Below are 25,969 nucleotides of genomic sequence, written 5' to 3'. Positions count from 1 at the left end.
AGCAGGGCCTTGGACTCCCCTCAATTTGGGAGCTGTTCTTTCTCCCAGCCTCTGAACGCGAGCTTTTTTTTTGGCTTGGGTCGGAGGTCACTGTCTCTGGACTGGGCTTTGGAATAGCACCGCCTTCGCAGCCTGCTCAGATCCGTCTCCTCATTCTCTTCTATTTATTTATCTATTCTATCATTTATTGAGCTCCTACAGTGCACTGAGGATACAAAAAAATGTTAAGACAGTGCCTGCGGTTCACAAGGGAAAGCAGATTATTACAGGGGATTCCCAAACTGCTACTCCAAACTTTCCTCACCAGGTTTTTCAACATCTCGGAAGATTACTTCATTGTCATTGAGAAAAAGGGGCTACAGATTTAGAAACCGCTCAGCTTCCTACCCTGGGCCTTCCTACCCTAGAGTGCAGTGGCGCGATCTCGGCTCACTGCAACTTCTGCCTCCCGGGTTCAAGCGATTCTCCTGCCTCAGCCTCCCGGGTAGTACAGGGGCCCACCACCTCACCCGGCTAATTTTTGTATTTTTAGTAGAGACGAGGTTTCACCATGTTGGCCAGGCTGGCCTCGAACTCCTGAACCTCGTGATCTACCCGCCTCGGCCTCCCAAAGTGCTGAGATTATAGGCGTGAGCCACCAAGCCCGGCCCTGCCCTTTTCTTTAACACTCAAACAATAGTCAAAATATATTTGAAACCCTATCCCAAATATATTGGGAATCCTGGTGTTTTCTACTAACTCCAAGGATGCTTAACAGACTCCTAGTGGACTTATCTTTCCCCTGGTCACCTTTGCTGAATTTCCTACTTGAGTTGAATTCTCCATCTCCACTCCTGGGCTCCTGAAAGTGTCCGTACCCTTTCACTCTGCCCTGAACACTGCCTCGGAGTCCTTCATTCTCCAAAGCATCACTGATAAGAAGCTGAGGTGTGCAGCAAACCTTTACTGAGGCCTTGGATTCGTGGTAGGGGCTATGCTATAGTGCAGAGGAAGGACTGCAGTCGCTGAAACTCCTCTGGCTTCTTCCTACCTTTTCCTCTCCCTGATCTCAGGCCCTGCCCAGGTTATGGTTTGTTGTGTTGTGATGTGTTGCTGATGTTTTTATTTTCCTACTTGCATCCTCCCGCCAGTGTCAAATCTTGGAGAATGTGCCCACCTCCCTTTCAAGATAGTTGATCCCATCACCCGTACCATCTCCTCTTCAGGGATCTTACTTGTCCAATGAACACTATTGTTATTAATCAATCTTCCTGCAGCACTTGACGCCACTGACCACTTCCTCCACCCTTGGCCTCAGAAGCATTACCCTTTCATATATTCTTTCTGTTTCCATCATAGCCTCCTCTCCTGTATACACAATGATTTCTAAATTTGTGTCTTCAGCCTGAACCTGTCCTGCAAAGTTCAGGCTCCAGCTGCTTCCTGGACATGAACGGTTCATGGGTATCCCACTGGTGCTTCCTACTCAATATGTCCAAAGTGAAACTTGGCAAACGTGCTGTGCCTGCACTGTGTGCAATTAACTGGCCAGTTTTCCACAGCAAGAAGCATGTAAAGCCCTTCTCAGAGTTGGCAGGATCCTCTAAGAGAGTATTTCCATTCGTTTAGGACCAAGACCTCCCCTTTGAGTGATTTGAGACTCACTAATCCAAAGCCCTCTTTAATGAGCCACAACCCTTGACTCCCAGGAAACCTAGGAGGTAATCCTGCTTTGGGCATGGACAAAGACTCCAACTGGCTTTGCGGGGGAAGTTCAAATTGTTTGACAATGTTAGTCCCAGGGATTGAGAAGAAAATAAGCCGGATATTGAGAAAGCTGAACACCTAGAAGCTCTATCCTTGCAGTATTTTCTAATGGAAGATGTAGTGTAAAGCCCTCTGGAGGCCTGCTCTGGTGGCAGTTGGTTTCTGCTGTTGTGCTAACTTCAGGGGTTTTTTTGTTTTGTTTTGTTCTGCTCAGCGTAAGATTCTAGCTGGGACAATACAAGGGATTTTTAGAGACTATGAAGGATTGAGGATTAAGAGATTGGAAAAACCAGAAAAGAATGTCTAATTCAGGGGTTTTGTTTTGTGCTATTGTGTGTATTATGGCCCTCCCCATCGTCTCCTCATCAAGCATTCAGTAAAATCTATATTATTGCCATGTTTTAGGTTGGTTTTTTTATTTTGTTTTTTAATTATGCAAATCATTTACAGGGTCCCAAAGTCAAAACTTTATAAAAAGATACAGTCACAGAAGGTTTGCTTTCATCCTTGTACACTCTACCCTGTTCCCTCCCAGTGCCACCCAAGCTTGAGAGGACCCCAAGTATTACAAACATAGCCAAAAAATGTCTCCATAAAGGAGCACCTGGGGTCCTCTATCAGTCAGGATCCAGTGCTCGTTACTGGTACAGAAAAGCCTATAACCCCAAACGTCAGCTCTGCAAACAACACGGTTCAGGCCCAAAGAAGCTCTTTAGCTTTTCTGCACTTGTTTGTTTGAGACAGAGTCTCGCTCTGTCACCCAGGCTGGAGTGCAGTGGCACGAGCTCAGCTTACTGCAACCTCCACCTCCTAGGCTCAAGTGCTTCTTGTGCCTCAGTCTCCCCCAGTAGCTGGGACTACAGGCGTGCACCACCACACCTGGCTAACTTTTGTATTTTTAGTAGAGACGGGGTTTCACCATGTTGGCCAGGCTGGTCTTGAACTCCTGCCTCAAGTGATCTGCCCACCTCAGCCTCCCAAAGTGCTGGGATTACAGGCGTGAGCCACCGTGCCGACTCTGTCCTACACATCTTACAAAAAAAAAAGAAAGAAAGAAAGAAGAAAAGAAAAAGAAAGAAGGAAGGACGGAAGAAAAGAAATTAACGCGGTTTGTGCAATGTGGCTGAGGAATATTTTTCAATATTAATTCCTATTTCTCTTTAAATTTGCATATATGTAAATATAGAGAAAACACTCATGTGTATTTAACTAGCTATATTCTAGTTTTGACTTAAGGAAAAACTAGTTTTCCCTAGTTTTGCACTAAGGAAAAAACCTACTTTCAATTTTAATCTTTGATTTAAAAGACTGTCAAGGGCAAGTCTATGATAACAGCAATGACATGGTTAGTAAAGATAATAAAGATGAACAAGCCAGGATTTTGGCCAAAAATCTAGAAGCACTTTTTTGGTGACATGTCCTCTGTATGGCACATAGTTGAACTTGTTATTAGAAGACACAGCTTAATTGTGCTGATAATAATGTCATTTTTGGAAAAATAAAAAGATTATATGCAATATTCTGGATGTGCCCAAAGATGAAATATCTTGGAAAAAACTGTATCACAATTGACCTTACAACTACTCTTGGATACATGATGGGAATGCTGGCTAAATGCTGTTAAAACAAGTCGGTTTAATTTAGACAAGAAACTAGAAGGGCTGGACACTATGGCTCACACCTGAAATTCCAGCACTTGGGGAGGCCAAGGTAGGCGGATCGCTTGAGCCCAGGAGGGCAATATCAACCTGGGCAACATGGTGAAACCCTGTCTCTACTAAAAATACAAAATATTAGCTGGGAGTGGTGGCATGTGCCTGTAGTCTCAGCTACTCGGGAAGCTGAGGTGGGAGAATCACCTGAATTTGGTAAGTCAAGGCTGCAGTGAGCTGTGATGGCACCATTTTACCCCAGCCTGGGCAATAGGGTTGAGACCCTGGAAAGAAAGAGAGAAAGAGAGAGGAAGGAAGGAGAGAAAGAAAAGGGAGAGAGAGAAAGAAAGAGAGACAGAGAGAAAGAAAGGAAAGAAAGAAATAAAAAGAAAGAAAGAAAGAAAGAAAGAAAGAAAGAAAGAAAGAAAGAAAGAAAAAGAGAAAGAAAGAAGGAAGGAAGAGACAGAGAAAGAGAGAGAGGAGGAGGAGGAGGGAAAGAAAGAAGGAAGGAAGGAAAGGGAGGGAAAGAAGGAAGGAAGAAAGGAAGGGGAAACTAGAAGACTGAGCAGAGTTAAGATTCACAAAGAGCAAATTATGATCTCAAATGGAAAATCAAATTACCCTTGCGTGTGCACTACCCACAGATATTTGAGATGGTTGTTTAATATGAATAATACCGATAAAAGTGTAACCAAAATACTGCTCATTTGGATATTTTTTTAAACAAGTGATGAGCCACTACTGATACTTTATTATGAACTGAAGTCCATAGTTTACTTTAGGGTTCACTCTTGGTGTTGTACATTCTATGGCTTTTGACAAATGTTTAATGACATTTATCCATCAAACAGTGTTATAGAGAATAGTTTCATTGCCCTAAAAATCCTCTGTGCTGTGCCTATTCATCCCTCCTTCCCCCCAGACTCCTGGCAACCACTGATCTTTTTACTGTTTCCATAGTTTTACCTGTTGTAGAACGTCATATAGTTGAAATCATACAGTATGTAGCCTTTTCAGATTGGCTTCTTTCTCTTAGCAACATGGATTTAAGTTTCCTCCATATCTTTTCATAGCCCATTTCTTTTTAGCACTAAACAATATTCCATTGTTTGGATGTACTAGCTAATTTATCCATTCATCAATTGAATGACATCTTGGTTGCTTCCAGGTTTGGGAATGATGAGTAAGGTCTGCTATAAACATTCATGTGCATTCGGGTGGACATAAGTCTTCAACTCATTTGGGTAAATACCAAGGAACAAAATTGCTGGATCATAAATATGGGATGAGTATTTTTAGTTTTGCAAGAAATCACCAAACTGTCTTCTGAAGTGGCTGTACCGTCTTGCATTCCCACCAGCAATGAATGATAATTCCTGTTGCTGCACATCTTCCTCAGCAATTTGTGGTGTCAGTTTTGGATTTTGGCCATTCTAATGAGTATGTAATGGTATCTCATTGCTGTTTTAGTTTACATTTCCCTGACAGTATATAGTGTGGAGCATCATTTCATATGCTTATTTTCTATCTGTATATCTTCTTTAATAAGGTGTCAAGGTTTGGGGCCCACTTTTAGATTGGGTTGTTTTCTTATTTTTAGGTTTTAAGAGTTTCTTTTATGCCAGACCTACGGTCCCAGCTACTCAGAAGGCTAAGGCAGGAGGACCACTTCAGCCCAGGAGTTCTGGGCTGTAGTGCACTATGCCAATCAGGTGTCTGCACTAAGTTCGGCATCAATGTGGTAACCTCCCAGGAGTGGGTGACCACCAGGTTGCCTAAGGAAAGGTGAATCAGCCCAGGTCAGAAATAGAGCAGATGGGCCGGGCGTGGTGGCTCACGCCTGTAATCCCAGCACTTTTGGAGGCCGAGATGGGCGGATCACGAGGTCAAGAGATAGAGACCATCCTGGCCAACATGGTGAAACTCCATCTCTAAAAAAATACAAAAATTAGCTGGGCATGGTGGCACGTGCTTGCAGTCCCAGCTACTTGGGAGGCTGAGGCAGGAGAATCGCTTGAACCTGGGAGGCGGAGGTTGCAGTGAACCGAGATCGTGCCACTGCACTCTAGCTTGGTGACAGAGTGAGACTCCGCCTCAAAAAAAAAAAAAAAAAGTAAAAAGAAAAGAAAAAAGAAATAGAGCAAATCAAAAATCCTGTGCCGATCAGTAGTGGGCCTGTACCTATGAATAGCCACTGATCTCCAGCCTGGGCAACATAGTGAGAACCTGTATTAAAAAGAAACGAAAAAAAAGAGTCCTTTGTATATTTTGGATAACAGTCCTTTATCAGATGTGTCTATTGCAAATATTTTCTCCCAGTGTGTGACTTGTCTTCTTATTCTCTTGATAGCTGCTTAATTTTGAAAAAATAAAAACACAGGAAGGTTAAACCAGAAATAACATTAATTACTACAAGGGGTGGGGGCTGGAGGAATGGAATGGAAGGGATGGGGAGGAAGTGACACTCCTTTGAGTATACCATTTTTGTATAACATTGACTTTTTTTTTTTTTTTTTGAGACAGAGTCTCACTTTGTCACCTAGGCTGGAGTGCAGTGGCACGATCTTGGCCCACTGCAACCTCTGCCGCCCGGGTTCAAGTGATTCTACTGCCTCAGCCTCCCGAGTAGCTGGGATTACAGGTGCCTGCCACTGCGCCTGGCTAATTTTTGTAGTTTTAGTAGAGACGAGGTTTCACCATCTTGGCCAGGCTGGTCTTGAACTCCTTGACCTTGTGATCCACCCGCCTCGGCCTCCCAAAGTGCTGGGATTACAGGCATGAACCACCACACCTGGCCTAATTTTGATTTTTAGAAGAATGCTAATGTTCTTTATATTCAAAAATTAAATTAAATCAATAGAAATGAGAAAGAAAAAAACCAAAATGCAAATAGAAAAAAATAAACCCAGCTGTGTTTCATATAGAATAATATAGCCACACAAAAAGGGGAGGGGTACAAGCTAACTGTAGACCCCAGTGGCTCAAGCTTGTAATCCCAGAACTTTGGGAGGCCGAGGTGGGTGCATTACTTGAGGCCAGGAGTTCAAGACCAGACTGGGCAACATGGTGTCACTACTAAATAAATAAATACATACATACATACATAAAACACATGTGCAGGTTTGTTATAAATGTTATAATAATAAATAAATAAATTAGCCAAGTGTGATGATGCGTGCCTGTAAGTCCCAGCTACTTGGGAGGCTGAGGTGGGAGGAACACTTTGAGCCTGGAAGTTCAAGGCTGCAGTGAGCTAAGACTGCACTACTACACTCCAGCATGGGTGACAGAGCGAGACTCTGTTTCAAAAATAATAATAAGAAGAAAAAAATAAAAATATTTTAAATATTTTCTGGGATCAAATATTTATTATATGGAACCCCTTTAAAATATTTGAACATGACATATAAAATTTATGATTCCTTTCTGAATCTAAGTCTTGCTTGAGCATATTAGTAATAATTTCATTTGCTAAGTCCTCAGCAGAGCAGTTTCTCCATATTAAAATTAATTTGTTGGCCGGGCGTGGTGGCTCACGCCTGTAATCCCAGCCCTTTGGGAGGCCGAGGCGGGTGGATCACCTGAGGTCAGGAGTTCAAGACCAGCCTGGCCAACATGGTGAAACCCTGTCTCTACAAAAATACAAAAATTAGCCGGGCATGGTGGTGGGTACCTGTAATCCCAGCTACTCAGGAGGCTGAGGTGGGAGAATCGCTTGAACCCTGGAGGCAGAGGTTGCAGTGAGCCGAGATAGCGCCATTGCCCTCTATCCTGGGTGACAGAGTGAGACTCCATCCCAAAAAAAAAAAAAAAAAAAAATTAATTTTTTAAGGCAGGGCACGGTGGCTCACACTTGTAATCCCAGCATTTTGGGAGGCAGAGGTGGGCAAATCCCTTGAGCCCAGGAGTTCGAGACCAGCCTGGGCCACATGGCAAAACCCCATCACTACCAAAAAAACAAAAACAAAAATTAGTCGAGCGTGGTGGCACGTGTCTGTGATCCCAGCTACTTGGGAGGCTGAGGTGGGAGGCTCACTTGGGCCCATGTTGCAGAGGGTGCACTGCAGTGCAGTGCAGATGTTGCAGTGAGCTGAGATGGCACCACCGCACTCCAACCTGGGTGACAGAGTGAGACCCTGTCTCAAAAAAAAAAAAAAAAAAATTGGCTGGGGCACGGTAGGTCACGCCTGTAATCCCAGCAGTTTTGGAGGCCAAAGCAGGTGTATCACTTGAGGTCAGGAGCTGTAGACCAGCCTGGCCAACATGGTGAAACCTTGTCTCTACTAAAAATACAAAAAATTAGCTGGGCATGATGGCACATGCCTGTAAACCCAGCTACTTGGGAGGCTGAAGCAGGAGAATCACTTGAACCCGGGAGGCAGAGGGTGCAGTTTGCTGAGGTCGCACCACTGCAGTCCAGCCTGGGCAATAGAGCGAGACTGTCTCAAAAAAAAAAATTATTTTTTGAAGACCTCGGAACAACTATGACTCAAGAAAGGGCAATTAATTTGGCATTACTGGTAATAGAACATGAATTATGAGAAATGTTTTATTATAACAACATAATTAAGGAATTTCCTGAAGTGAAGGCAAGGAAAATTAATTTATGGAATAAATATATAATCATGAATTGTGTGTCACTTTATTACACATGTAAATATTGCTAGTCCATCATAAGCATACCCAGGCAATAATATATGTAATAATATATGCAATAATAGCTAAGTTAACTTACCTTGGATATTTTGTTGACTTTGGATCATACAAAAACCATAGCTTTACTTTTTTGTAGGTTTTTTTTGGTTGTTTTTTTTTTAAGAGAAAGTATCTCTCTGTCGCCCAGGCTGGAGTGCAATGACATAATCTCAACTCATTGTAACCCCTGCCTCCCGGTTTCAAGTGATTCTCCTGCCCCAGCCTCCTGAGTAGCCAGGATTACAGGCAGGTGCCACCACGCCTGGCTAATTTTTGTACTTCTAGTAGAGACAGGGTTTCACCATGTTGGTCAGGCTGGTCTCGAATTCCTGATGTCAAGTGATCTGCCTGCCTCGGCCTCCCAAAGTGCTGGGATTACAGGCGTGAACCATCGCACCCGGCCAGCTTTACATATTTTTAAGTTTTGTCATTAGAAGGCATATTTGTCAAGGTAGAAAGATAAAGCATACCGAACAGCTAGTTAGCTTTCAAATATTTCAAATATTTAGACATATGATATGTCAGCCTTCATTTATACCCTGCCCTATCTCCACAGATATTATGAGGGTGGAGGGCTGTTCCTTCTATCCCTCTTTATGTAGCTATTTTTCTGTTTTTTATTTATTTTTTTTATTTTTTGAGACAGGTCTTGCTCTGTCATCCAAGCTAGAGTACAGTGGCACCATCTTGTCTCACTGCAGCCTTGACTTCCCAGGCTCCAGCGACCCTCCCACCTTGGCCTCCTGAATAGCTGGGATTACAGGCGTGCACCACCACACCCAGCTAATTTTTGGATTTGTTTTGTTTTGTTTTCAGTAGAGGTGGGGTTTTGTCATGTTGCCCAGGCTGGTCTCAAACTCCTGGGCTCAAGCTATCCACCTGTCTTGGCCTCCCACAGTGCTGGGATTACAGGTATGAGCCATCTTGCCCAGCCATATACCTATCTTTTTAATTTAAAATCATGTTTGGTAAAGACTGTAAAGAATAGCCTTCTCTTCTCATCTATTTGTTTATGGATATCTTTTTATTACCAGTTTGGAGTCATAGATTCCTATTTTATTCAAATTCAATGGGTTTTATTCCATTACAGTCCACACCAGTGTATAGAGATTGTCCTCATTGTTTTTTGTTTTGTTTTTGTTTCTGTTTTTGTTTTTTTGAGACACAGTCTTGCTCTGTTGCCCGGGCTAGAGTGCAGTGGCACAATCTTGGCTCACTGCAACCTCCACCTCCCAGGTTCAAGCAATTCTTGTGCCTCAGCCTTCTGAGTAGCTGGGACCCCAGGCGCGCACCATCATGCCTGGCTAATTTTTGTATTTTTAGTAGAGAGGGGGTTTCACCATGTTGGCCAGGCTAGTCTGGAATTCCTGACCTCAAGTGATGGGCCTGCCTCGGCCTCCCAAAGTGTTGGGCGTGAACCACCGCGCCCAGCCTGTCCTCATTCTTTTAACAGCTGCATAGTACTCCACTGCATGGAGTTGGTGCAAGGATTGTTTTTAGTGGACTCGGTGAAGTGCTGTATCCCACCTCCAAGAGGTTGCCAAGGGGATGTCAGTCACATATGGATGACATAAGGGAAGAGCCCCCATCCCCACACTTATCTCTCACTCTACTGTGAGACTATTATGATAAAATGAACTGGCTTGTTGGAGGTAAAATAAGGCCATACTCTGTGTGCAGGAGGCAGGCTCCCCAGAAGGGATTGGCTGTTTTCAACCTCATCACCCAAGGGAAAAGAGGGATCTGAGAAGGGAAATGGAAACTTAGTAAGAGGGGCCTTTTGTTCTGTCCCTCTGGGGCCTGAGCTGTAATGGATTTAAAGTCACTTATGGTTGCTCCCCTGCTTAACACCATTTATACACAGCCTGTTGCTCTGAGTAATTGACCATGGCTTACAAATCCTTTGTAATCTGGCCTCATCCTTCACTAACCTCAGCCTTCCCTTGCAGAATATTAACCAACTCCTAGCAGCCCCCTGCACATAGCGAGCTCCGTCACACTTCAGACAGCACAGCCCACCCCCATTTACCTGGTTACCTCCTATTCATTGCCTAAAATGAAGCTCGGCATCAACTCTTCCAAGAAGCCTTCTTTCATCACCTCAGGCTGGGTTAAGTAACTGTTTTATGTGCATATTTGCACCCTGGTACGCGGCTCTTTGTGTTATAATTATTTATTTGTCTGTCGCCCTCACGAGACTGTACGTTTCTCAAGCACATGGCCCTTGTTTTAGTTATCATCCTGTCTCCAGCCCCCAGCTTAGTTCCTGACTAGTGTGCTGTATCCCAAATCACAATACACATATGCACCGAGTTATGAGACAGAGAAGGGAACTACAATGCCCCCCTTGACCTCAAGCCCTCTCTGCCCACATATCATCCCTAGCTTTGTTGCAAGGCTGTCATGACCCAGGATGAAGTGAAATAGGACCCAAGAGTCTGGCTTCTGCGATTCATCAATCCCGCTTTTCAGTCACCCATCCTCCCACCTGCTCTGTAGGATGAGAAAACAATTCAAACTAGCGGCACCAGGGGGCGCTCTCAGGCCAAGATGAAATCAAGAAACCATGGTAAACCTAAATTCCAATGTCACATCGTTTTTCCATTGCTCAAGAACCTGCAGTGGCTCCCCATTGCCCATCCTATCTTAAGCTGTTCCCCTATAACCTAAGCCCATCTCATCTGCCCAAGCTCCCACGTGCGTGCACCCTCTACCGTGCTGAATTTCTACTTAGCCATGTAACTCACAAGGGTGATGCCAAGGGGTAATGGTGTAGCTAAAGCTAGCCCCGTCTCCACTTAGGTAGGTCTGGCTGCGTCAGCCACCCACATCCCTCTGGTGGTTGGGGAGCCCGAGGTTGGATGAAAATCATCCCGGGCTTTGCCAGTGGCCACGAGTGCCCAGAGCTTCCAGGGGCCTCAGCTCACCATGCACTGCCCCTTGTGTGGCAGTGAAACCCAGACCCTGACAGGCGCCGTGTAAAAATAAATACATAAATAAAGCTATCCTCAATGCGCTCCAAGTAAATGGATACTGGAAATGGAAGTAGTGGACTAGGCCGGGCAAGGTGGCTCACGCCTGTAATCCCAGCAGTTTGGGAGGCTGAGGCAGGCGGATCACTTGAGGCCAGAAGTTCAAGACCAGCCTGGCCAACATGGTGAAACCCCGCCTCTACTAAAAATACAAAAATTAACCAAGCGTGGTGGTGCGCCTGTAATCCCAGCTACTCGGGAGGCTGAGGCAGAAGACTCGCTTGAACCCAGGAGGCAGGGGTTATAGTGAGCCGAGGTGGAGCCACTGCGCTTAAGCCTGAGCAACTGAGCAAGACCCTGTCTCAAAAAAAAAAAAAAAAGTAGTGGGATTGCTATGTGAATATAACCTCAAGAAAAGTCACCTAGCCTCTCCACTAACTCCATCTTCTAGCTGGATGGCTGCTCTGACACTTTCTGATAGGGAAATTCTGTAGTTGTCCATATACGTGCCCCTTTCGTGGGTCCCATCTCTCTCTTTTTGCTTGTGTCGTTTCCCCTGCCTCAAAAAATCCTTCCTCACTCCTCCGTATCTAAACCTGACCTTTCATTGAAGGCTTCACATTTCCGGAAAGACTTTCCTAGCCAGCACAGTCCACATCAACACTCCCTTTTCTGAATCCCAGTCGCACTTCCTGTCTTTACCACACAACTGAGCTCTTAATTCAGCTGTAATTATTACACATAGACTGTGCAGGTTTTGGAGTTCGTTAGGTAAAACTTGGTTCAAATTTTAGTTCCTTGGAGTGATGACAAAATTCTGGAACTTGATAATGGTGATAATTGCACAACATTGTGAATGTGCTTAATACCACGGAACGCTGACGTTTAAACTGGTTAATATTCTGTTATGTGCATTTTACAATTATTTATTTGTTTATTTTTAGAGATGAGGGTCTCCATACGTTGCGCAGGCTGGCCTTGAACTACTGGGCTCAAGCAATCCTCCTACCTCAGCCTCTCGAGTAGCTGGGACCACAGGTACACACCACTGTGCCAGATCTTAACACAGTTGTTTTTTGTTTGTTTGTTTGTTTGTTTGTTTTTTAAGACGGAGTCTCACTCTGTCGCCCAGGCTGGAGTGCAGTGGCGTGATCTCGGGTCACTCCAACCGCCGCCTCCTGGGTTCAAGCAATTCTCCTGCCTCAGCCTCCCGAGTGGCTGGGACTACAGGCGCGCGCAACCACGCCCAGCTAATTTTTGTATTTTTAGTAGAGATGGGGTTTCACCATGTTGGCCAGGATGGTCTCGATCTCTTGACCTCGTGATCTGCCCGCCTCGGCCTCCCAGAGTGCTGGGATTACAGGCATAAGCCACCGCGCCCAGCCTCTTTCCTCCCCTCTCTACTCCCGGCTCCAAGATCAGCCCTGGCAGCAGCAGTGAGGGTCCCAGGCCTCGCCGGGATGGGATGGAACAAGGCTCCCCTTCTCCAGGGCTCCCCCTGGGATGCTGGCAGCCCCGTGTGGCAGGGAAGAGGAACTGCAGGAGCGTCCTTCAGGGAGGAGAGGGGCCAGAAGACCGCAACATGGCGCCCCTAGGTTTCCCACAGGCCCCCTCCTGTAGACCAGCCGGCCTTCCCCTCAGTGACGACTCAAAGTCAAATTTGAAGAGCTCTCCGGGGACATTCCTCTCCCTGGATGGTGGTATTTTGGGGAGCGGATGTGAACTTCCCTGAAGGGGAGAGGTGTAAACTCCCAGCATCCTGCTACCACCCTCCGCCCCCATCACCCTTCATTCCCCAGGTGCAGGCTGGGGGCAGAGGAGAGGGAAGGGGATTAGGTGCTGGGGCCGGGGAACCGAGACCCAGGGTGTCACCGCTGACAGCAGCGGGGCCCGCAGAGCTGCAGGGAGACGGAGCCGCGCCCCCGCGGCGCCGACACTGCCATCTGGCTAGAGGGCCCCACTCTTTCTTTAACCAGAGGTCACAGCCTCATTGCCTACCCAGGAGGCAGCCCCGAGACGCCCCCTGCGGCCTGGGTTTTCTCCACCCTGTCCCCGCGCCCACCCCAGCTCTGCCATCCCCGGCTGCACCGCTTTGTAAAGGGGACGGCTGGTCAGACCGAATCTGGGTCGGGCCTGGAGACTGGATCTGGGGCTTCCGGAGAGTCCCAGGCTCCCCGCGCGCCCATCCACCCGCCGACGCCTGAGCATTTATGGTAATGTTTGGGCTGGGGCGAGCGGCCGGATCCCCGCCCCCTGCCTCCGCCGGGCGGGACCTCGAGGCCGGCTCCTGGGGAGCTTAGCGCCGGCGCCTTCCCGCCGCGACCGGGTCCCCTGGGTGGAGGCCCTGGGTGCCGGAGGCCTGAGGTCCGGCAGGTGGGCTGGCCCCCGTGCGGAGGCTCCTGAGGCCGGGGGGTACGAGAGGGACAGTCCCCAGTCGGTCGGAGGAGGGGTCCGCGGGGTTGGGGGCTCCGATGGGAGGGCTATGATCCCGCTCAACCTACCCTAACCACCCACTGCTGCCTACCCAACCTCCGCCTCTGGCTTAAGAGACCATCATCCCCAGCAAGAGTCCCGATGCATCCACATCCTCTTTCTCCTTCTCTCCCCACACCCCTTGGCAGGGAAGGGGCTGAGGGAAGAGGCCAGCAGCTCTCAAGGGAGTCGTCGGAATGCTAGGAGCCTGGGAACAGACCCTGCGGTCCCTGGGAAAGCCAGGCTGTGGGAATCCCACCGTCAGCCCCCTCCCCAGGATGGGCCACCGGATGTCAGAGACCCCAGTTCCCCAACAGGGATCTTTGTGAGGGTGGGCCCTGCCCCCCAGTTCAAGCCCCAGCCTGGCTCGACCCCAGAGTTCAGTAGGCCATCTGTGACGAAGACAGCCCCTCCCCCGCTCTCCGCCCTCCACCCCCCTGCCTGCTCCGACATAATCCTCGCCATTGTGCCCGTCGCCCCCTCCCCCCGCTCCCCCTCTCTAGACCCCTGTACAATGGGGCCTTTGCAGCCTCCAGAATGGAGATGAACTCAGGGTTTTTCCAAGTTTAAAAATAGCCCCTCCCATCCCCCAGAAGGCCACCCTCCGTCTCTCCCATGGTGGTGTGGGGTGCACCTCCACCCCGGCTGTGCCTCCTTCCTCCTGCCCTGGGTCAGGTGCGAAGGACATGGGTGAGACGGCGTCCGGCGGGAGCGGGGCTGCTTCCCCCGATTCAATCTCTTCCCCCACATCTTCCATCCGCCCCCCAGTACAGTATCCGGTTTCCTGCCCCCTACCCTTTTCCACCGTGTTCACTCCTTCAGTATAATCTTCTCCTACTCACACCCACATTCTGGAAAAATTCTCCAACTTCCGCACCCCCTCCAAAGACCCAGGCCGGATCCTATTATCTGGCCTGGCCAGGGGGTTCCCCAGTCTCGGTAACTGCCAAGATTGTTGGGACTCCCACCCCATGTCCTCACAGCAGCTGCAAACACCTCTTTATCAGCTTCCTTCCTCGGCCCAGCCCACCCTTCTCATATCCTCACATCCTGGTCAAGGCCCCTGGATCCAGAAGGGTGGGTCGGAAGTCACTAAGTTCCCTTTGCTGGAGCTGAGAGAGGACACTTGGGTTCCAGTCTTGCCCCTTCGCGGCCTCTGGGGACAGGTCCATCCTTGTCTTTTTACCTCCAACTCCCCAGGGCTCCACTTCTCCTTACAATGAGCTGAAAGCTCCACCCATCCAGGAGACTGTGGCTGAGGAGCCCAACCAGGACCCCCGCCCCACCTGGCCTCAGTTTCTCCACCTGTGGTCAGACCTATACCAGAGACACGCAGAGGGCATTATGCGCAGGAGGGTCCCCTCATGTGTGAGGGGCCCAGGTCCACCATGGGGCTGGAGGAAAGCAGCCTTCTTGCCTGCAACCCAAGGAGGGAAAAAAGAAGAAGAATTAAGACTCTGCCCCCAGGGCCTCTTCTGGCCCTGGCCTATATCTGAGCCAGGCTCTTCCAACCCAGTCCAGGTGCTGGGTCCCTGCAGGGTAGAAGGCCATGGCCTCCTCCTCCAACTCCCTTCTGCTGGCTGTCACTCCTGTCCTGCTGGAAGTCCCGCAGCCACCTTCTCTCCCCTGGCACTGCCGGAGCGCTAGCCTCCGGCCTCTAAGAAGAGCTGAGGGCTGATCCCCTTCACCTTCCGCTCCCTCCACCCTGCTCCCTGCCTCCACTCCTGAGTCCTCTCCGAGGTCCTGACCCCTCTTTAGTTTGGAATCCCAAAGTGCCCACCTCATGAAACCATCCCAAAGCTATCTGTCCCCTGAGGCTATGACCCACTCCCGAGAAGCCTAGACAGCCCCAGGCTACTGGCTTCCTTAAAGGACAGTCTTCTGTGCTTGTTTGGTGGGGCCATGCAGGGGAAGGGACGTCACCCTGGGCTCTAGGCTCTAACCTCATTTCCCTTTCACCGCAGAGACGAATCCTCCACCCCCACCTGGCTTCGCTCTCCTCCAGCGGAAGAAGAATTCAGAACTGACTGTCCTTGGTGGTTAGCTGGCTTTGTTTTCAGGCCAGAGAGGCGAATGATTAGTTAATGGTGTTAAGTGAAGGAAGGGGGTTGGGCGGGGAAGCCAGCTCCATGCCCAGCCGGGCCTGCCAGGGCAAACGGCATCCTTCAGCCATTTCCACTCCAGCCCAGCAGACAAAACATTCTCATCTAGTCAGCTCTGGGCCTGGGGCCAGTCCATACATTCACTCTGGAGGGGGAGCCAGGGTCCTCCTCTTGTTCTCCCTGCAGGCTCCAGGCTCCAGGCCCCTGGCCCGGTGGGCCTGGGCTCTGCACAGCCTCTGGCTGGAGACTAATGGCATTGGAGGAGCGGTCGGCAAGGCTCTGAAAGACAAGGCTGGTGTGGTTTGCCAGTCATCTCTGCGTCATCAAAACGCCACCCTGGAGCGTACTCTCAAGTCACCTGGACATCTCCGGGGTTTGCTGGCTCACCCTCCACCTCCCCCAGCCAGCAGAGGGGTGGCCCCGCTGGGCAACAGACCTCTACCCAAATCCAGGCCCCTATTTGGCACTCCCTGGTGGAGGCGCACCAGCAGATGTGGACCCCTTTTCTGAGGCCAGGCTGCTGGGGTCAGAGTGAGGCAAGAGCCCCTCCCCCTCCCTAGAGCCTTAGTTCAAGAGGCCAGAAGACCCAGGGAGAAGCCGGCGTTTTGGGAGAAGGGGAGCTGCAGAGCTCCCCACCCAAGCAGGTCTGATTTGATTCTTCCCTCAGCTATGGACCCACAATCCACAGGGCTGGGGAAGACATGGGGTGGGGGAAGATCAGCGCTGCTGGGATCCTTTCAATCATCAGGAACAGCAACAGGTTTGCAGGGTCAGGCTGGAAACCCTCGCCCATTAACTCTTTTCTCTCCCTGTTTCTTTCTCTTAGGTGAGGGGAAACTGAGTCCCAGGGTAGGTTCCAGAGTGAAGAGGGAAGAAACATGATTCTCAAGGCCCAGGTCTGGACAAGTGTGAACACCTTGAGCTTGTGAATTCAGCCCCCTCCTTCCTTTCTCTGGTCAAAGGCTAGACTTGCAGGAGCTTGGGTTTGAAGGGACAGCCCAGAAGGCATCGTCTCCACTCCCCATATAGGTACCTCTGGGTCTGTGGGACTGGTGCAGGGTTCTTCTCCCAAAGCTGCCAGCACTGTGAGGCTGAGGCAGTGCCAGGCCGGCAGCAGCGGCACTGGTGCAATCGTTCTGGGAAGCGACAGAGGCCGGCCTGAATTCTCTGTGGCAGGGGAGGGGAGCCCAAGTGGGAGGCCCCTTGGGGACACCGAGGACCAGGTCCGCTACTGCTCCTCCCCCAGGAGGTCCCCCCTAGGGGCTACATTGGCTGGCAGGGGCTGAGCAGCGGTGAGCCTGGCTGGCTTCGACCCGGGGCGACTCCGGGCATCCGGGACAGCTTCTCCTCGCTGCCACCTCGGCCAGTCAGACCCCGAGACACCTGTCACTACACCCTCAGCCTTCCCAAGCCAGGAGCCTTGGAGTCCGGCTCTGGCCTACCTCCGGCAGCGATCCTAGGCGCAGCTCCCGGGCTGGCGGCGCCGGGGCCCGCCCCCTAGGGCTGCAGCGCGCGGGGCGGGGGCTGGGGGCTGCGCGGGGCGGGGCAGGCCCAGGCGCTCCGGGCCCCCTCCCCCGCCCCCCTGACGTCAGCCCCCGGCAGCCTCAAGCTCCTCACTTGGCTCTCGCCCTCCGGCCGGGAAGCATGGGGCTTCCCAGGCTGGTCTGCGCCTTCTTGCTCGCCGCCTGCTGCTGCTGTCCTCGCGTCGCGGGTGAGTGAGTTCGCAGGGGGGCCGCGCCCCGCCTAGGGGTCTGCGGTGGAGCGTGCCAGGGAGCAGAGCCAGCGGCGCGGCGGGGTCGGGGCGTTGCGCCCGAGAGGACGCGCCTCCTCCCTGGGTCCCTGATCCCCGGGCGCCTTGCGCGCGAGCAACTCTTCTTTGCAGCCAGTTTGCAGCCGGGATTCTAGAGTATCCCGGGAGCAGCACTCGGAAGGCGGGGAGGAGGCTACTTCTGGGAGTGAGAAGGGGTGGAGCCCAGCCTTTCGGGGTGCTGGGGGGTGGGTGGTCCCTGAGGTGCTCAATCTGGGGGCCCGCAATTGAAGCCGGGCAGGAGGCGCAGCTGGGGCGCATCCTCAAAGCCTGAATTCCGCGCCCGCCTGTTGCTGGAAAAGGCAGCTTCCTTCGCTGGAGGGGGTGCGCCGACCCACCCCTTCCCCCTCCTGCCTGGGCATCACGCCAGGCTGGAGGTGAGCGAGAGCGGGAGGTTCGGCGGCTCCCGCCCGAGCTGGGCGTTGGCAGGGGTTGCGGGGCGGTGTGGGTCGCCTCGCGCCTCCCCGAGTGATGGGATCATAGGGGACAGAGATGAGGGATGGAGGATTCCCATACTGGAAGCGCCCGCTGGCTTATTGTGGGGACCACATTCAGGTGGGAAGTGCGCCCGGGCACCCTCGGAGCGTTTCTCCGGATCCGCCTGGTAGCAGGGCGCTCTCGGGTCCACGCTGCCCTTGTATGGCCCGCAGCGGTGTCGCGTGTTTCTCTTGGCTCCCATTCCGCCGTCCCAGCCGCTGTCCGGCTGGGGAAGGGGAGGGCTAGGCAATACCCAGCTCGCTGGCCTCATGCCCAGTGCCAACCATGTCCCTGGGGTATTCCAGGCTACTGCCTCCCAGGCTGACTTTATTTCTGGGGAAAGGGCTAAATCGGGCTCCACAGTTGCAGCCGGTCCAGCTCCACCCTGCCCTGCTCTTCTAGCTCTGGGAGGAGTCAGGGGTCTGAGGCTCTGGGTTGGAGACCCCCTTTCCACCTGCCCTCCTTGTCCGAGAGCCAAGGCAACAACCCAGGCATCCCAGAGCCCAGGCAGATGGTGTCGAGTGACATCACCTCCTCACAGGGCTGGCAGCACGCTGGCACCACTGACGTCACTCCTGCCCATTGCCTGGCCCTTGCCCTGACCCCTGGGGGAAACTGACCTCTCCATCCTTAGCAGCTTCCCAGGGTGGGGTCCGCGGGTGTGTGCGGAGTGTTCACGGAGGTGCTGCTGAGGGAGCATGAGACCGGAACTTCCGCCAGAGTTAGCCCGCTGGGTCTTGTGGGGAGTTAGGGCAGGGATTTTGGAGGGCGGAGGGTAGAGCAGTGGTATCTTCCCCTGGCTGTGGTGACACAAAAGGGCCTGTGTGCCCCAGCCTGGCACATGCTTTGCATTCCCACACTCTGAGCTCACCCGGAGAGGAGGGGGCCTGGAAGGAAAGGGGCCTTCCTCTTGGCCCCGAGCCTGGGTGGCCCCTCTCTGCCCCTCTCCCAGCCTCAGCTGGAGCTGTTCGGTGCTCAGTCTCTGCTCAATCTCTGCTCGGCTCCAAGGACCTGGGGTCTCCTGGACGGGGAGAGGGCTGGCCCAGGTGGGGCGCGGGTCGGGGGGTCGAGCGTTCAGAGGACAGGGCCCTCTGCAGACCCTCTGAGTGGCAGGAAAAACAGCTGCAGCAGCGCTGCGAGGGGAGGGGCGGACAGCACCCGGAGCTGACACAGCTGCGGGGGCCCCGCCTCCCTCCCCCAGGTGTGCCCGGAGAGGCTGAGCAGCCTGCGCCTGAGCTGGTGGAGGTTGAAGTGGGCAGCACAGCCCTTCTGAAGTGCGGCCTCTCCCAGTCCCAAGGCGACCTCAGCCATGTCGACTGGTTTTCTGTGAGTGCTTGGGCTCCTGCAAGAGCAGCCCGGGGAGGGAGGCTCTGCCCCTCTTGTAGCCCAGGACCCTTCTCCTACTCTGTTTCTCCTCCTATTAGGTCCACAAGGAGAAGCGGACGCTCATCTTCCGTGTGCGGCAGGGCCAGGGCCAGAGCGAACGTGGGGAGTACGAGCAGCGGCTCAGCCTCCAGGACAGAGGGGCTACTCTGGCCCTGACTCAAGTCACCCCCCACGACGAGCGCATCTTCTTGTGCCAGGGCAAGCGCCCTCGGTCCCAGGAGTACCGCATCCAGCTCCGCGTCTACAGTGCGTGACCCCGTGTCTGCCAGCTGGGTAGTGAGGGTGGTGGGACGTGGTCAGATGTCCCCCTCATTTCTATTTTCTTGTAGAAGCTCCGGAGGAGCCAAACATCCAGGTCAACGCCCTGGGCATCCCTGTGAACAGTAAGGAGCCTGAGGAGGTGAGATGTGTGGCAGGTGGGCTGGGCAGCTGGTGCGCAGCCGCTGAGATAGGGCTCGGAGGCAGGGAGACTCACACCCTGTGCTCTTTAGGTCGCTACCTGTGTAGGGAGGAACGGGTACCCCATTCCTCAAGTCATCTGGTACAAGAATGGCCGGCCTCTGAAGGAGGAGAAGAACCGTGAGTAGCCCTTTCTCCCAAAAGCCACCCTTGGGCCAGGTGTGGTAGCTCACACCTGTAATCTCAGTGCTTTGGGAGGCCAAGGCAGGAGGATCTCTGGAGGCCAGGAGTTCAAGACCACCTTGGACAACACAGGGTGACCCTGTCTCTACAGAAAATAAAAAAATTAGCCAGGCATGGTGGTGTGTGCCTGTGGTCCCAGATACTTGAGAGGCTGAGGCAGGGGGATCATATGAGCCCAGGAAATGGAGGCTACAGTGAGCTAGGATTTAGCCACCACACTCCAGCCTGGGTGACAGAGCAAGACCCCATCTCTTAAAAAGAGCTGTCTGTCCCTATGGTACTACACAGGAACTGCCTTATGTTTTCTTTAAGCTTTTAACTTAAAAAAATTATACAAATGGTGCTTGAAAATATTTTCATGAGAATTTAAACTGACAAAAAATCTAGAAGTTTCTTCTTGCCTGAGACCCCCCCTCCCAGAAATAATCTCTGCTATCGGGGGTGTGTTTTTTCAAGCCTATTTCTATGTATTTGCTCATATATAGAAACATTTCTAGAACAATATAGGCTTTTGTTTTTTATTATCTAAATCAGTCATTCTTAACCAGGGGTGATTTTGTACTCCCTCCTCCTAGGACATATTTGGCAATGTCTGGAGATATTTTTGGTTGTCACACATAGAGGGGGTGCTACTGCCATCTAGTAGGTAGAGAGACCAAGGATGTTGCTAACATCCTACAGGGCACAGGACAGCCCCCACAATAAAGAATCAACGTGGCCTAAAATATCAGTAGTGCTGGCTGGGCTCGCGCCTGTAATCCCAGCACTTTTGGAGGCCAAGGCGGGCGGATCACCTGAGGTCGGGAGTTCAAGACCAGCCTGTCCAACACGGAGAAACCCCATCTCTACTGAAAACACAAAAGTAGCCGGGCGTGGTGGCGCATGTCTGTAATCCCAGCTACTCAGGAGGCTGAGGCAGGAGAAGCACTTGAACCTGGGAAGGAGGTGGAGGTTGCGGTGAGCCAAGATTGTACCATTGCACTCCAGCCTGGGCAACAAGAGCGAAACTCCGTCTGAAAAAAAAAAAAAATTATCAGTACTGCTGAGAAACCCTGATCTAAGTAGTGGCGTATGGTATACGTTGTTAGACAATTTCTTTTATACAACGTTTCTGGGTCAGTCTATTTAGATCAACTGATCGTTTTGCTTACTGCCAAGTTTTCCATACTATGCATAGCATGTAGTCGAGTTCACCATTCCCCAGTTAGTGGACATCTAGACGGCTGCTCGTTTTTATCATTGCAGCATTCTTTGCACACATCCTTGGATATGAGCAGACATGTAAATGTTTTTCTAGGGTTGACCCTGAGCGGTAAAAGTGCTGGGTTGAAGGGTTTCCAGCTTGCATTTGTAGCTGGCCCTCTACAGGGGACAGGGGGCTCTTTAGATGGTCCCCTGCCAACCCCGGTGGACAACCCTAGGGTGGGGTTGGAGGTGGGGCTGAGGCTCAGTCTTCCTCCCCTTCCTCCCTGCGCAGGGGTCCACATTCAGTCGTCCCAGACTGTGGAGTCGAGTGGTTTGTACACCTTGCAGAGTATTCTGAAGGCACAGCTGGTTAAAGAAGACAAAGATGCCCAGTTTTACTGTGAGCTCAACTACCGGCTGCCCAGTGGGAACCACATGAAGGAGTCCAGGGAAGTCACCGTCCCTGTTTTCTGTGAGTACTAACCTGACTCTCTGCTTACTGGGGCTGGGGCTGCTGGAAACTCCTGCTGGCTCCCCCTATTCAGCCCAGGGTTGACTCATGGGCCAAGAGCTACCCCCTTTGCCTATGCAGACCCGACAGAAAAAGTGTGGTTGGAAGTGGAGCCCGTGGGAATGCTGAAGGAAGGGGACCGCGTGGAAATCAGGTGTTTGGCTGATGGCAACCCTCCACCACACTTCAGCATCAGCAAGCAGGTGTGGGGGCTTTGTGCTGGGTGCAGGTGGGGATGCAAGCAGAGACCCAGGTGGAGTGGCGGGAGGTGCACTCTGCTCACCTCCCCAGTCCTCCCTAGAACCCCAGCACCAGGGAGGCAGAGGAAGAGACAACCAACGACAACGGGGTCCTGGTGCTGGAGCCTGCCCGGAAGGAACACAGTGGGCTCTATGAATGTCAGGGCCTGGACTTGGACACCATGATATCGCTGCCGAGTGAACCACAGGAACTACTGGTGAACTGTGAGGGGCTGGGGACCCAGGACAGGGGGCCCAGGCTGGGGCAATAGGGAACTGGCCCCGCCCTGCCCTGGGTGACATGATTGCTGTACCCCCAGATGTGTCTGACGTCCGAGTGAGTCCCGCAGCCCCTGAGAGACAGGAAGGCAGCAGCCTCACCCTGACCTGTGAGGCAGAGAGTAGCCAGGACCTCGAGTTCCAGTGGCTGAGAGAAGAGGTACCCAGGCGGGTCTGGGGCAAGGGGCTGATGGGGTGGGTGGGGCTGGGGGTGACAAGAATGTGCTCTTTCCCAGACCCTCTGACCCGTCTCTCATTCCAGACAGGCCAGGTGCTGGAAAGGGGGCCTGTGCTCCAGTTGCATGACCTGAAACGGGAGGCAGGAGGCGGCTATCGCTGCGTGGCGTCTGTGCCCAGCATATCCGGCCTGAACCGCACACAGCTGGTCAACGTGGCCATTTTTGGTGAGGCCCTCCCTCTGGGTAGAGACCAGGTCACCCCAAGTGGGGTGGTTTTTAAGCTCTTTGACAAAAAGCCACCTGCTGCCCTGGGGAGCTCTGGTGCGGAGGGGGAGGCAGGCTAGCTGGGCTTGCCGCCTCACCTCTCCCTACCTCCCCAAGGCCCCCCTTGGATGGCATTCAAGGAGAGGAAGGTGTGGGTGAAAGAGAATATGGTGTTGAATCTGTCTTGTGAAGCGTCAGGGCACCCCCGGCCCACCATCTCCTGGAACGTCAACGGCACGGTGAGCAGGTGTCTCATCTGCCACACTCTCCTAATCCCTGCCTGGGCTTTGTGGCCAGGACCAGAGATCCTCCCCATCCCCTGAGCTGCCTCCTTCCTTTCCTCGCAGGCAAGTGAACACCACCAAGATCCACAGCGAGTCCTGAGCACCCTGAATGTCCTCGTGACCCCAGAGCTGTTGGAGACAGGTGTTGAATGCACGGCCTCCAACGACCTGGGCAAAAACACCAGCGTCCTCTTCCTGGAGCTGGGTGAGGGCTGCATCCCTGCAGGGAATGGCAGGGGCAGGCCCAGGCACGGGCAGTAACTTGCGCTTCTCCTAACACCCCTCCCTCTGCCTCCTAGTCAATTTAACCACCCTCACACCAGACTCCAACACAACCACTGGCCTCAGCACTTCCACTGCCAGTCCTCATACCAGAGCCAACAGCACCTCCACAGGTAAGCCAGGCCTGGCAAGAGAACAGGGCTGTGCCAGGGCATCCTTTCTGCCCTGTCCCTCCTCAGAGAGCCCTGTCCAGAAAGGTGAGTAGCAGCCCCATCTTGTCGGCCCTAGACTGGCTGGGGCAACGATGGTGACATGGTGGCCTGGGGCAGGGAGTGACGAGGAGTGTCTTTGTGGCGCAGAGAGAAAGCTGCCAGAGCCGGAGAGCCAGGGCGTGGTCATCGTGGCTGTGATTGTGTGCATCCTGGTCCTGGCGGTGCTGGGCGCTGTCCTCTATTTCCTCTATAAGAAGGGCAAGCTGCCGTGCGGGCGCTCAGGGAAGCAGGAGATGTAAGCCCAACACCGGCCCCTCCGGCCCCTCCCATTTTGCCGCCCAGCCTGCTGCCTGCCCAGCACCCGCCTGCCCCTCGAGAGCAGGAGTGGGGCCCTGGGTCAGGGTGCTCCCCGCTCCACTGCCCACTGCCCAGCTTCCATCAGCCACACGGTCTCATGACCTGCTTCCCTGCCCTGGGCTGGCCCTGGAGCAAGGAGCCCTCATCCATTCCACATCCTTCACAGCGGGCCCTTCTCTTCCTGTGGCCCTGAGGTACCAACCTCTCACCTCCCTCCCTCCTCCCAGCACGCTGCCCCCGTCTCGTAAGAGTGAATTTGTAGTTGAAGTTAAGTCAGATAAGCTCCCAGAAGAGATGGGCCTCCTGCAGGGCAGCAGCGGTGACAAGAGGGCTCCGGGAGACCAGGTAGGAGGCGGTTCCTGTGGCCAGAGCCTCCCACATCCTCAGGGACCGGGGGCAGTAGGGACTAACGGTTCTAACTCTCTATCCTTCATCCCTCTTTGTCGGAGATAGGGAGCAGGCCCCATCTTGCCTTCTTAACACTACTCACAGATGGCAGGGCCAAGCAAGTGGCTGAGGGAGCTTGGAGGAAGACAAGAAAGACCCTGTCCCATCACCTTTTCCTGACCAACGCCCGTGGCTCTGGGTGTGGCCATTTCACCAGTGCAGTCAGGCGGGGGCCGCCCCCCTTCCCTGGCCTGCCTTCCTCCCCAGGGCTGCCGCACCAAGTTCATCGGCTTCTGCTTCCACCTCTCCTTCCTCTCGGTGCTCACACCTTCAACTCAGCACCGTCTCCGTGTTCCCCTCTTCTCCTCTACCCACTTTTAGGGAGAGAAATACATCGATCTGAGGCATTAGCCCCGAATCACTTCAGCACCCTTCCCTGCCTGGACCATTCCCAGCTCCCTGCTCACTCTTCTCTCAGCCAAAGCCTCCAAAGGGACTAGAGAGAAGCCTCCTGCTCCCCTCACCTACACACCCCCTTTCAGAGGGCCACTGGGTTAGGACCTGAGGACCTCACCTGGCCCTGCAAGGCCCGCTTTTCAGGGACCAGTCCACCACCATCTCCACGTTGAGTGAAGCTCATCCCAAGCAAGGAGCCCCAGTCTCCCAAGCGGGTAGGAGAGTTTCTTGCAGAACGTGTTTTTTCTTTACACACATTATGGCTGTAAATACCTGGCTCCTGCCAGCAGCTGAGCTGGGTAGCCTCTCTGAGCTGGTTTCCTGCCCCAAAGGCTGGCTTCCATCATCCAGGTGCACCACTGAAGTGAGGACACACCGGAGCCAGGCACCTGCTCATGTTGAAGTGCGCTGTTCACACCCGCTCTGGAGAGCACCCCAGCAGCATCCAGAAGCAGCTGCAGTGTTGCTGCCACCTCCCTCCTGTCTGCCTCTTCAAAGTCTCCTGTGACATTTTTTCTTTGGTCAAAAGCCAGGAACTGGTGTCATTCCTTAAAAGATATGTGCCAGGGCCGGGTGCGGTGGCTCACGCCTGTAATCCCAGCACTTTGGGAGGCCGAGGCGGGCGGATCACAAGGTCAGGACATCGAGACCATCCTGGCTAACACGGTGAAACCCCGTCTCTACTAAAAATACAAAAAAAATTAGCCGGGCATAGTGGTTGGCACCTATAGTCCCAGCTACTCGGAAGGCTGAAGCAGGAGAATGGTGTGAATCCAGGAGGTGGAGCCTGCAGTAAGCCGAGATCGTGCCACTGCACTCCCACCTGGGTGACACAGCGAGACTCCGTCCCGAGAAGAAAAAAAAAAAAAAAAAAGAAAGATACGTGCCTGCAGTGAGGAAGCTGAGCACTGTTTCTGAGTTCAGGTGAATTAGCCTCAATCCCCCGTGTTCACTTGGCTCCCGTGGCCCTCTTGATGGATCACGTAAGACTGAAAGGCGGGGGGAGTGGACAAAGATGAGGTCTACACTGTCCTTCATGGGGATTAAAGCTATGGTTATATTAGCACCAAACTTCTACAAACCAAGCTCAGGGCCCCAACCCTAGAAGGGCCCAAATGAGAGAATGGTACTTAGGGATGGAAAACAAGGGCCTGGCTAGAGCTTCGGGTGTGTGTGTCTGTGTGTATGCATACATATGTGTGTATATATGGTTTTGTCAGGTGTGTAAATTTGCAAATTGTTTCCTTTATATATGTATATATATATGAAAAATAAAGCTTAATTGTCCCAGAAATCTTACATTGCTTTTTATTCATCATGGGTACCACAGGAACCTGGGGGCCTCTGAAACTACAACCAAAAGGCACACAAAACCGTTTCCAGTTGGCAGCAGCAATCAGGGGTTACCTCTGCTTCTGAGCAAATGGCTCAAGTTCTACCACA

The 25,969-nt window shown here is 52.5% G+C and overlaps 1 protein-coding gene, 1 long non-coding RNA gene and 1 other non-coding gene across 5 annotated transcripts; 2 read left to right on the top strand and 1 right to left on the bottom strand.

The window, feature by feature from the left end:
* The first annotated feature begins 10,949 nt into the window (after positions 1 to 10,949).
* On the top strand, positions 10,950 to 11,066 carry LOC112135676 (small nucleolar RNA ACA64). Its single transcript, XR_002916925.1, has one exon. It is a non-coding gene; the product is annotated as a small nucleolar RNA ACA64 (small nucleolar RNA).
* A 3,227-nt stretch (positions 11,067 to 14,293) lies between these two features.
* On the bottom strand, positions 14,294 to 17,173 carry LOC129048797 (uncharacterized). Its single transcript, XR_008511443.1, has 3 exons — positions 16,673 to 17,173; positions 15,481 to 15,918; positions 14,294 to 14,954 (listed from the first exon to the last, which is right to left on the bottom strand). It is a non-coding gene; the product is annotated as an uncharacterized LOC129048797 (long non-coding RNA).
* Positions 17,174 to 17,207: 34 nt separating this feature from the next.
* MCAM (melanoma cell adhesion molecule) lies at positions 17,208 to 25,404 on the top strand. Of its 3 annotated transcripts, none has more exons than XM_002822585.6 (16): positions 17,208 to 17,350; positions 19,125 to 19,249; positions 19,348 to 19,555; positions 19,639 to 19,709; positions 19,801 to 19,888; positions 21,429 to 21,608; positions 21,729 to 21,850; positions 21,949 to 22,111; positions 22,207 to 22,325; positions 22,428 to 22,569; positions 22,726 to 22,847; positions 22,956 to 23,097; positions 23,192 to 23,287; positions 23,474 to 23,621; positions 23,911 to 24,028; positions 24,452 to 25,404. In XM_002822585.6, the coding sequence occupies exons 1-16, from the start codon at positions 17,284 to 17,286 to the stop codon at positions 24,479 to 24,481; spliced, it is 1,941 nt and encodes a 646-aa protein (XP_002822631.2). In that variant the 5' UTR covers positions 17,208 to 17,283; the 3' UTR covers positions 24,482 to 25,404. The 3 variants fall into 3 exon arrangements, with proteins under 3 accessions (XP_002822631.2, XP_054381219.1, XP_063567530.1); XM_054525244.2 differs by having other exon boundaries at positions 17,245 to 17,350; positions 24,137 to 25,404; XM_063711460.1 differs by lacking the exon at positions 23,911 to 24,028 and having other exon boundaries at positions 17,245 to 17,350.
* The last annotated feature ends 565 nt before the right edge of the window (positions 25,405 to 25,969 follow it).

This window comes from Pongo abelii, chromosome 9 (assembly GCF_028885655.2).
Source record: "Pongo abelii isolate AG06213 chromosome 9, NHGRI_mPonAbe1-v2.0_pri, whole genome shotgun sequence".
Classification (NCBI taxonomy): domain Eukaryota; kingdom Metazoa; phylum Chordata; class Mammalia; order Primates; family Hominidae; genus Pongo; species Pongo abelii.
The sequence above is the reverse complement of the archived record's forward strand: the minus strand, read 5'-3'. Positions and strand labels throughout refer to the sequence as shown.

Coding starts and splice junctions, on each gene's coding strand:
- MCAM (XM_002822585.6), top strand. CDS start 17,284: ATGGGGCTTCCCAGGCTGGTCTGCGCCTTCTTGCTCGCCGCCTGCTGC. Junction 19,556..19,638: donor CATCCAGCTCCGCGTCTACA/GTGCGTGACCCC, acceptor ATTTTCTTGTAG/AAGCTCCGGAGGAGCCAAAC. Junction 19,710..19,800: donor ACAGTAAGGAGCCTGAGGAG/GTGAGATGTGTG, acceptor TGTGCTCTTTAG/GTCGCTACCTGTGTAGGGAG.